The sequence below is a fragment of the Octopus bimaculoides genome, chromosome 23, assembly GCF_001194135.2.
Source record: "Octopus bimaculoides isolate UCB-OBI-ISO-001 chromosome 23, ASM119413v2, whole genome shotgun sequence".
NCBI lineage: Eukaryota > Metazoa > Mollusca > Cephalopoda > Octopoda > Octopodidae > Octopus > Octopus bimaculoides.
In genome coordinates, this window is record NC_069003.1 from 23,898,497 (window position 1) to 23,910,671 (window position 12,175).

At 38.5% G+C, this 12,175-nt stretch overlaps 1 protein-coding gene across 1 annotated transcript in view; it reads right to left on the reverse strand.

Annotated features, from left to right (window-relative positions):
* Positions 1-12,175, reverse strand: part of LOC106871115 (probable basic-leucine zipper transcription factor L) — a 72,972-nt gene that overhangs the window by 10,648 nt on the left and 50,149 nt on the right. The window contains exons 2-3 of the mRNA XM_014917427.2: positions 5,997-6,150; positions 4,318-4,427 (exon numbers count right to left, since the gene is read on the reverse strand). Of these exons, the coding sequence (XP_014772913.1) occupies positions 4,318-4,427; positions 5,997-6,150 (264 nt within the window). The remainder of the gene's footprint in view (positions 1-4,317; positions 4,428-5,996; positions 6,151-12,175) is intronic.

Sequence of the window (12,175 nt, forward strand, 5' to 3'; positions counted from 1 at the left end):
GGCAACCTGACAATTTCGTGCATGACAATTTGGTGCAAAGACAATTCAGTGCAACGTGTTTATGCATATGTGAAATTTAATTTAATTTATTTTGTTTTCAAACACAAAGCCCAGTCTGGGAATCGAAACCGCAATCCTCCGACCACAAGTCTGCTGCTCTGACCACTGGGCCATTGCGCCTCCACATATTACACACACACACACACACACACACACACACACACAGACTAAAGTTTAATATAAACAGCCAAGCATGATACCAAAAAGGAAAAATTCAAAGCTAGAAATAAGAGTTAAAATACTCTTAATGTTGTAAGAAGAGTGCAAAAGATTATTTTAACTCTTATTTCTAGCAATGTAGGTGCTTCAGCATCCTTAGTCATACATATAGACATATATATATATATAAATATATACACCCCTATCCAAAAGTTTAAGACAACCCACAAAAATTTGTGTCAAAGTGGAATTTTTAGTTCAATGTCATCAATTTAAATCATTTTTTTGAGTATGAAAACATGGAATAGCATATTGCATGAAGTTTGGGGTTTATTTGATATGAAATAACACTATTTATACATATTTTATATGCAAATAATCATGTCTTGACAGCAAGCCTGTTTGGGAATGTTGTCAAAATCATTTTAGTGTCCACTTTTAGGCAACATTGCAATACATTTTTATTATTTACACTCCTTCTCTGTTACTATCGGTTGAGATGACATTACTTAATGACTGCATGAAATGTGTTATTTTTTGTTTGAGGTTCAATTATTAAAAATAAATAAAATTAGTGAAATTCCTAAAAATCAACCTCAACATTGGCAAAGACCAGTAATTTATCACCTGAAAAGAGACAAAAGCATTGTCACTTTACATTGTGAAGTCTGTAGTTTTTGAGATGTAGCCAAAAAAAGTTGAAGTTTTCTACACTGCTGTCTGCTCTGCCATTGTATGGTATAATGAAACAGGAAAAAATAACAACTAAGTTCAATCAGGTCGTCCAAATGTGACTTCTGAATGACAGGATAAGTTCATCTGAGTCACCAGTCTTCAAAATAGGTGCCTGACAGCAAATGAAAATCGCTGCACAAGTAAGTGAAGCTGGTGAAGCTAACGTGTCTCCTACAACCGTGAGGAGAAGACTTATTGCTGCCAATGAGTAACCTATGAATAAACAAAGCGACTCATATGGGCCAGAAAACACCAAACCTGGAAAAGGGTCCCCTGGACTGATGAAACAAAGTTTGGAATCTCTGGATCCCCGTGTAGAGTTTATGCGAGGCAAAGAATTGCTAAACATGACTCCTGAGTGTATAGTTCCAGCTGGAAGAAGATGGATAAAAGAAAATGCTGACTGTAACAGAATAGCCAGCTCAATCCCTCGATTGCAATCCCATTGAAATTGTGTGGGGTGAATTGGATCACAGAGCCAAAAAGCGACAACCAAATAGTGCAGGAACCCTCTGGACACTCTTACAAGAGGAGTGGCAAAATATTACCAGTGAATATTTGCTTTCATTGGATGAAAGAATGCCTAGAGTATGCTCCGCAGTTATTAAGGGCAACGGCAGATATTTTGATGAATCTAAGACTTAGACTTTTTCTCTGATTTTTCACAGTTTTGCTTAGTTGCTGAGTTAATTATATCATCCAATAAATGTAAGTATACATACATGAATAAAATATTTCACCAGAATGTCTCCAGTTATTCCCATTTTGTAGATGCTTTTTCAAAATAAGTTTAGGTGATCTTAAACTTTTGGATAGTAATACATACAGTTGTAGTTTTTCCATGCTGGCAGTGTGGGCATACACACACACACACACACACATACATCTTATTTCTTTATTGCCCACAAAGGGGCTAAACATAGAGGGGACAAACAAGGACAGACAAATGGATTAAGTCGATTATATCGACCCCAGTGCGTAACTGATACTTAATTTATCGACCCTGAAGGGATGAAAGATAATGTCGACCTCGGCGGAATTTGAACTCAGAACGTAATGGCAGACACGAAATACCGCTAAGCATTTCGGCTGGCGTTCTAACGTTTCAGCCAGCTCGCCGCCTTGTGTACGTGTGGATGTGTAAATGTGTGGGTATGTGTGTGACAATATGAAAGAGATGATTGGTTTGCACAGGTCAAATGACATCCCCTCATCTGATAGAGGCAGCATGGTACAATGAGTCGAAGAGACAGTGAGATGACGGAGAAGGAGTGAGACGATGGAGAAGGAGTGAGACGACGGAGAAGGAGTGATAGGGAGAGATAAGTGACAAGCACACACAAACAAGTCAAAGAATAAACAACAAAGCATGACAAACAAGTCGTTAAACACTTGGGAAGATGAAATGGATACAGAGTCTCTTAATATCTGAGAGGTTAGTCTTTCCTCAGGAAGATAAAGAGAAACATACAGAAAGAGGGGGAAAGCTAGAGGGGAAGAGAGACAGAGAGAGAGGGGAGAAGATGATCAACCTAATGTCCACACATACTACAGGCTGCACTGTAATCATCCCAGAAATACAAACTGGGATCTTAAGAGACATATCATTTGTGAGAACACACATAGCAATGCATTAAATGTTTCTAAATTCCATCCAAGGATTGTTATTATTATTATTATTTTATATATATAAATATATATATATATATATATGGGAGAATTTACGAAAAAAACAACAACAGACGAGGACAGGTGGTGTAAACAACAAAAGGATGTATTAGTTTAACGCTCAGGAATAGGAAAGTCTTTAACGTTTCGAGCTACGCTCTTCATATATATGTAAATGTCGAATGTTGAAATGAGTGCTCAACACCGCATTGGTAGAAATATAATTTCTTTATTTTTGAATTAAGGCTACCATTGGTTTCATGTTAAGTGCACCCGAGCACTGTATACAATAAATTCATTATTTTCCCAATGTTGAAGGAAAAGTCGTACAATGTGGTGGTAATATTCCAGGTTTGAGAGAAATTCTGAAAGAAAGTGGCCATAATAATCCAGGTCTGAGAGGAATGGTGCTAGGATGTGGAAATAAATTCCATGTTTGGTAGGAATTATGTTAGAATGAGCCTGTAATACACAATGCCAGATAGAAGCAATGCTTGAATGCGGTCATAATATTCCATGTATTAAAGGAAATGTGTCAGAATGTAATATTCCATAATTCAGAACAAGTGTGCTAGAAATCGGTTGTATATTCCAAGTTTGGAGGAACCATGCAAGAATGTGGTCATAAAATTCCATGTTTAAGAAGAACTGTATCCAAATGTCAGTGTAGTACTCCATATTTGAGAGGAATTCTGTAAGAAAGTGGTTGTAATATTCCATGTTTGAGAAGAATAGTATTAGAACGAGCTTGGTTCTTATAGTTCTGGGAGGAACTATGTTCAAATGTGGTCATAATATTCCAAGTTTAAGAACTGTATCCAAATGCCAGTGTAGTACTCCTTGTTTGAGAGAAATTCTGTAAGAAAGTGGTTGTAATATTCCATGATTGGGAAAAATAGTATTAGAACAAGCCTAGTTATTATAGTTCTGGGAGGAACTATGTTAAAATGTGGTCATAATATTCCAAGTTTGAGTAGAATTGTGTGAAAATGTTGCAATAATCCATGTTTGAGAAGAACGGTTTTAGAAAGGGGTTGAAAACTTCCTTGTTTTAGGAGAAATCAGAATACGTATGGAACCTTCCACATTTGGGAAGAACTGTATTACAATAATTTTTTTGTTTGGGGGAACTGTTTTAGAAAGAAGTTGTAATATTCCATGTCTGACAAGATCCATGTTAGAATGTGGTTGTATTATTCCATGTTTGAAAGAAACTGTAGCAGAATTTTTTTAATATTCCATGTTTAAGGAGAACTATGTTAAAATGTGGATGTAATGTTAAATGTTTGAGAGGAAGTGCTTTAGAATGTTTATTATTCAACATTTGTGAAGAATTGTCTAAAAACGAGGATGTAAAATTCTGTGTTTGAGATGATTTTTTTTTTTTTTTCTTAAATTGTAATATTCCATTTTTTGGAGGAATTATGTTAGAATGAACCTGTAATAAGCAACACCTGAGAGAAACTGTGTTCGAATATGATCATAATTCCATGTGTGTAATGAAATGCGTGAGAAGGTAATATTCCATAAGAGGAAGAAGAGGAACAGTAAGGGCTTTGAGAAAGAGGGAGGAACAGAGTGGGTAAGTTTCTTAAAGGTTGACGGGGATGGGTGTGGAATGGGTGTGAGTGTGAGTGAATAAAAAAAAAAGGAAAAATAGAGAAACAGAATAAAAAAGAAAAATTTGAAACTCACATTTCCTGGGTCTTTACATATGCTGCACACCTTACAGGTGGGACATTGCCACGGCGATTGATGAACACGAAGAGCAAGTTCTGGAGTGTAGTTCATACAGGAAGGGTGTGCTGTAAAAAGACAGTTACAGTATTACAGTACAGTACAGTGCAGTAGTGGTGGTGTGAAGTATGGTACATAGTGTGGTACTATGGTGTATAAGTATGGCACAGTGTGGTATACAGTATGGTGCACTTCTCTTCCCCACATTTCCACTTCATGCACTGGGTTTATGTCCCGCTAAGCCTAATCCCGTTAGCTTCCGACCTGCGTGTTCCACCCATACCCTGTCTCACTGTATCATTGCCTATGCCCGGTACTTTGCCACCATCTCTACTCTGATGTCTCACCCACCTCTTTCTCTCTCTCTCCCCTCCAGTACTTCCCTCAGGTTGGGTAACTATGTATTTCTTTTCGGGTAACGCACCTGTTTTTGTCTTCATTCTTGATCTCTCTCTCTCTGGCCAGGTAACCTTGTACCTCCTCTACAGAAAGACACTTGTTTCTTATTTCTTTATGGCCCACAAAGGGGGCCTACACACAGAGGAGACAAACAAAGACAGACAAATGGTTTAAGTCAATAATATCGACTCCAGTGTGTAACTGGTACTTATTTAATTGACCCCGAAAGGATGAAAGGCAAAGTTGACCTTGGCAGAATTTGAACTCAGAACGTCACGGCAGACGAAATACCGCTAAGCATTTCGCCCGGCGTGCTAACGATTCTGCCAGCTTACCGCCTTTCTGTCTCTCTGCTTCACCTTTCATCATCCGACACAAGATCACCTCTTCCCATGTCCCCTCCCCTCTAAAGAGAGTTTTTTTTTTTTTGTCTTTCAAGTTACTTGGTGATCCTATCACTGCAGGTACCACTTAAGCATCCAGTCCACACTGTAAAGTGGTTGACATTTGGAAGGGCATCCAACTGTAAAAACCTTGCCAAAACTGATCTCACCTGGTGCTTGTGCCACATAAGAAGCAGTAAGTCCATTCTGCTGAGTGGTTGGTGTTAGGTAGGGCATCCAGCTGTAAAAACCTTGCCAAAATCGACCTTGGCTGGGCTTGTGCCATGTAAAAAACATGAAGTCCACTCTGCTGAGTGGTTGGTGTTAGGAAGGGCATTCAGCTGTAAAAACCCTGCCAAAACAGTTATAGAAGTCTACGGATCTAGATAAATAGCTCAGTGGTTAGAGTGTTGAGCTCACAATCATGAGGTGCTGAGTTCAATTCCCAGACTGGACTGTGTGTTGTGTTCTTGAGCAAGACACTTTATTTCATGCTGTTCAGTTCACTCAGCTATAGAAACGAGTTACAACATCACAGGTGTCAAGCTGAACTGACCTTTGCTTTTCCCTTGGATAACATTGGTGATGCGGAGAAGGGAAGCTGGTATGCATGGGTGACTGCTGGTCTTCCATAAACATCCTTGTCTGGACTTGTGCCTCGGAGGGTAATTTTCTCAGTACAATCCCATGGTCATTCAAAACCAAAGGGGATCTTTACCCTTTTTTATCTACCTCTCTATCTAGTTAGTTATCTAGAAAGTTAGATGCAGAGTGAGACATCAACAGGGACATACAGAGCTAGATAGGCTCTGTGTCTGTGTGTGTCAACAGTAAAAATTTATAATTAAATCTGACCTTTGGTGTTGCAGTCTTTACAGCAAAGCAGTTCCTCTTCTTGGTTACCACAGTTCATATCGGGAGGACGCTGGCAAAAATCACATTTGGTGATGCCATGTATTGCAACCGGCATCTCAGCTTGAAAGTCAGGGCCATGGGTCTTGAGGAATTTCTGCAAGAAAATATAAAAATAAGTCATTTTAAGATTTGAAGTCGTCGAGTAGGCATGCAGACAATTTTAGAAGTACATACTTGGTTCAAAATGTATAGAAAATAAAAGACAAAGACAGGTGAGGGGACAACAAGCAGGTGTATTAGTTTGATACTCTGGAAGAATGGAAAAGTCTTTGATGTTTCATGGAGTGCTAAGAGTACCATTCGAGTGTGATCGTTACCAGCGTCGCCTTCTTTTTCACTTGTGCCAGTGGCACGTGAAAAGTCATTCGAGCGAGATCGTTGCCAGTGCCGCTGAACTGGCTCCTGTGCAGGTGGCATGTAAAAGACACCATTTTGAGTGTAGCCGTTGCCAGTACCGCCTGACTAGTCTTCGTGTTGGGTGACACATAAAAGCACCCACTACACTCTCGGAGTGGTTGGTATTAGGAAGGGCATCCATCCAGCTGTAGAAACTCTGCCAAATCAGATTGGAGCCTGGTGTAGCCATCTGGTTCACCAGTCGTCAGTCAAATCGTCCAACCCATGCTAGCATGGAAAGCGGACGTTAAATGATGATGATGATGATGATGATATATACATATGCTTAGTGATACAGATTCCATCAATGTATGCAAATTCCTCAGTGTTATGTTAGCAGTAGCGCTTCAAATATAAAGGTGTTGTGAAACTTTCTGCTTTGTCAGAAGCTTTCATATTTTCCCTTTTCTTTCCCTTCCTCGATATCACAATGCTTCAAGCGAACTACATCACCCTTACAATGAGCTTCTTTTGGCTTCCATCTACCAAATCCACTCACAAGGCTTTGGTCAGCTTGGATCTATTGTGTAAGACATTTGCTCACGGTGTCATGCGATAGGACTGAACCCAAAATCCATCTGGTTCAGAAGCAAATGTTTTACTCACACAGCCATGCTACAATCCATACATATTTTATTGAAACATAAAGATTACTGTTGATAGATTTAACAATGATATAATTCTGTTTAAACAGGATAAAAAAATATATATATATATACAACAGGTTTATCAGGGAATGTAACCTATTTGAAAAATTCGGAAAAATATTGCATCAAATTTACATATTTGAGATTTGAATATACAATTAGCTAATTTGCACATTTAATTAAATATTGAACGAGATGTAGTTTTAAAAGATACATTTTAACACAAGTAAGCAATATATCAAGTACACTCAGTCTGCTTTATACATATTTCATTTAAATTTCACTGAAAATGAATACATTTAGCTCATATACATTAATTAGCTGCTTCTAGCCATTTCCCAATGCATTTACTAGATGAGAAGACAAGTAGCTTAGTGGTTAGGGTATTTAGATTACGATTGTAACATTGTGAGTTCAATTCCCAGTGGTGTGTTGTGTTCTTGAGCAAGACACTTCATTTCCCATTGCTCCAGTCACTCACCTGGCAAAAATGAATTGTACTTGTAATTGAAAGGTAACTTTGTAGACACAGTCCCATGGTCATTCCTGACCGAAGGGGATCTTTACCCTTTGCCCCTAGAACTAACTGAATTAGTCTTGGGTCAGCTAGAGATGGCTGGGGTCAGGCTGGAGCAGGTAGAGCCAGTTAGAACTGGTTGAAGCAAGCTGCAACTATCTTGAGACACATTTTTTAGTGATATTAATGAAACAATCTCAAGGAATGCAGTTAATAGTTGCATGAAACCATAAAACTGTGATAAAACTATGAATTTCAATAAAACAAAGATTCCAGTGATACCAAGTGAAATTAGCAATGGAGCAGAAATGAACAGCATGTCTTGGCGTTTGTAACATGGCAACGCAGTTGGGGGTGACATCATTTCCACATCCTGTCTATCTATCTCTCACTCTGTGTGTGTGTGTGTGTAAGGTGTGAAAGAGAGAAAGCTTGCAAATTAATATATATGCAGAAAAAAAAAAATGAAGAAAATATATAGAAAATAAAAAAAAATATAAAATGTATGCATGCATATGTATATATATATATATATAAATATATATATATAAATATATATATATAAATATATATATATAAATATATATATATATATATACACACACATGTGCAATATATATATTATATATATATTGATGCAGGTTAAGAGAATATCAATTGTTTCCTCTCTTTCCCACACATAAATCACATACACACACACACACATGCACACATACACACACACACTCACTCAAAAGATAAACAATGATAATCAAAAAAATTTTTCTACTTAGAAAAGATTAATACTGTGTGCTGTTGTCAACATATATATATGCATGTGTTTGTGTGTGTGTGTGTGTGTGTGTGTGTGTGTGCATGCACACACACAAACACACCCACATATAAATAAATACAGTTTGATAGTGAGAGGTGGGTGGCTGGCATATCTATTTGGATAAGGAATTAATTTCATAACAATGTGGATTTGGGTACCATCATGCCTCTCGGCACCTTAGGTAAGTATGTTCTTGTATAGCCTTAGGCCGACCGATACCTTGTGAGAGATATTGGCTGAGAGAAACTGTACAGTAAACTCACTGCTTGTGTGTACATATGTGTGTATGTGTGTGTGTGTGTGTGCATGTATATATATATATATATATATATATATATATATATATATATATATATACATACAGGTAAACATACATGCAGAAACAGCTTTTTATCTACATCTATATAGATGTATATAAATAACTGTGTGTATATATAATTGCTTGTATGTGGGTGTATACACACACACACGCACACACATAAATATATCTACACACAGAGATACACTGACTATAAGAGGTGTGATTTAGGCCAGTACGTGCATGTATATATATATATACATATATATACATACAGGTACACATACATGCAGAAACAGCTATTTATCTAAATGTATATAGATGTATATAAATAACTGTGTGTATATATATAATTGCTTGTATGTGGGTATACACACACACACACAAATATATCTACACACACAGATACACTGACTACAGAGGTGTGATTTAGGCCAATACCTTTAATGATAGCAGAGTGTAAAGTTCAGCTTTTGATGAGGCCCACAAGTGTTATGTATGCACACACACACACACACACATACACACACACATCACCACCCTACTGCAACTATAAATTCGTTACTCTCATCTCACCCGCCTTCATCCCTTTATTCATCATCGTTGCTCATTCTTTAATCTATCCCCGCCCCCTAGTCATAGGGGAAACTTAACCTTTAGCCTTGCAAGATACAAAGAGGTTGCCACTAGCACTAGTGGAATCCAAAGGCACCCAGCATGCACAATAAGGTAGTTGGCATTAAGAAGAGTATGGAACATGGGGAAGAGGAAAACCCAGGAAGACATGAGACAAAGTATTGAAGGATGACCTCAAGACACTGATGCTTATGGAGGAGAAGACAAAGAACCAAAATATCTGGTGCCTTGCTGGGCTCAAGAAGACCCTTCCTCCACAGCAGAATTGTTAATGCCACCTCTCTCTGATGAAGAGGACTGACCTGCAAGAACCCTGTGCTGGTACCAAACAAAGAAGCACCCATGCCGGCACTACGTGCAAAGCACCTGTGGAGTTATGTAATAACACCTGTGCCAGCACCGTGCACAAAATACCTGAGCGGGTGCCATGTACAGGGTGACCCCTCCATAAAAACAGAAGCCACAAATTTTTGAATAAAATGACGCAGAGGGATAGATTGAGATGAACAGTGGTTCCAGCAAGATGGGGCCACCCCCGCCGCATCAAATGATTCCCTAGCTTGGCTAAAAGAGCGGCTTCAGGAGAGACTGATCAGCAGGAAGTGTGACCTTGAGTGGATACTGCGTTCACTGGACTTGAACCTACCCACCCAGATTTTTATCTGTGGTGGGTATCTCAAGGAAAATGTTTACCAGAATAACCCCTCAAACAATTGGTGAACTGAAAGCCGAAATCTCAGCAGAAATCAGGGAAATCCCCAAAGAGCAATGTGGTTGAGTAATTGACAATTTTGCACAACGTATGCAAGTGTCTGCACGACGTATGCCATTGGGAGCATATTTTGAAAAGAACATGACCTTTATGCAAAGAGGGAATGATTGTACACAAGACCGAAGTTTAAGTCCTTTGTAGGATTTATTAAAATTTTTATGAGTTCTGTTTTTTTTTTGGTGGCGGGGGGGGGGGAGTCAACCTGTATAAGCGCACAACATCCTTTGTAAAGTGGTTGGCATTTGGAAGGGCATCCAGTCATAGAAACCATGCCAAATCAGACTGGGACCTGGTGCAGCTCTCCTGCTTGCCAGCCCTGGTCAAACCATCTTTTTGGTCCTTTCACAGAAACTTGCTGCTACGGTAGACATGATCGCTACCTCGTTCGTCTTTATGTAGCGTATGGTGCTTTAGTTGACAACATAATAGCGACCTACTGCAGTATAAATTTTACCTTCTCGGAGCATATCCAGCAGTTGTGCCTTCTCATGGAGCATCATAACCTTTTTCTGGCACTTAAATTTACTGCCAGAAGCCTTAGAAGATGTAGGGTGCTTGGGTGGCATCATAGAGCTTTAATAACATGCTGCAAAAAACACAGCACTCAACAAAATACTGGAGATAGCTACTAGATGCAGTTTTTCCTCAAAAAAAAAAAAAAAAAAAAACCTACAAAAAATCTTCACTGCGTCTAATATGTGCACACTACCAATGGGAGATTGAGCAGAGATTAAAAATAATTATGGTTTTGAAAAATTTAGTTTGTATTACAACTAGATACAGTAATCTATACTATAATAATAATAATGAGATAAAGAGAGAGAGAGAGGGAGAGAAATAGAAAAGAGAGAGAGAGAGAGAGAGAGCGAGAGCAGCAGGTAACCTAATTTCAATGAGACTATATTGGCTCACGACCTTAAAAATTATCCTGTTGAAATAAATGTAGTGTGTGATCAAACGTAGCGATGAATCTAAAAAGCACTGGTAGTTGCAATACAAATTAGCAAGCTTTGAATGAAAGCAGGAACAAGAGATACAAGATACAGTGCACTTGTACCTAAAAAGAAATCAAGCGACATGATGTGCAGCTATTCTTGTTTCTTTATTATTTCTTTATTACCCAGAAGGGGCTAAACATAGAGGGGACAAACAAGGACAGACAAAGGGATTAAGTCGATTACATCGACCCCAGTGCACAACTGGTACTTATTTAATCGACCCCGAAAGGATGAAAGGCTAAGTCGACCTTGGTGGAATTTGAACTCAGAACGTAGCGGCAGACGAAATACCACTAAGCATTTCACCCGGCGTGCTAATGTTTCTTATTTCTTTATTGCCCACAAGGGGCTAAACATAGAGGGGACAAACTAGGACAGACAAAGGGATTAAGTCGATTACATTGACCCCAGTGCGTAACTGGTACTTAATTTATCGACCCCGATAGGATCAAAGGCAAAGTCGACCTCGGCGGAATTTGAACTCAGAACGTAGCGGCAGACGAAATACCACTAAGCATTTTGCCTGGCGTGCTAACGTTTCAGTCAGCTCGTCACCTTTCAGCTGATGTGCAGCTATTCTAATGAGTGGGACCTTCAGCTGCAAAGGGACGTCCAGTAAACTGGAAAATACGGTATATTATTATTAATAATTTAGCCTTAAAAAGTGTGGAAAAGTATATATTACTATGAAAAATGCCATAAAAAATTGTGGATGATATTTACGATTCCATGAATATGCAGTGATTTCCGCAAGCAATTATTAGTTCCGCGAATAACTGGGACCATGAATGCAGAATCGTGAATAAGCAGGGGTACATTATATATACATACATATGTTCATATATACATATGCATACACACACACATATACATGTGTATATATATATATATATATATATATATATATATATATATATATATTCCCAACCACATGGTTCTGGGTTCAGTGGCACTTTGAGTAAATGTCTCCAACTACAGCCTCAGGTTAACCAAAGCTTTGCGAGTGGATTTGGTAGACAGAAACTGAAAGAAGCCTGTCAT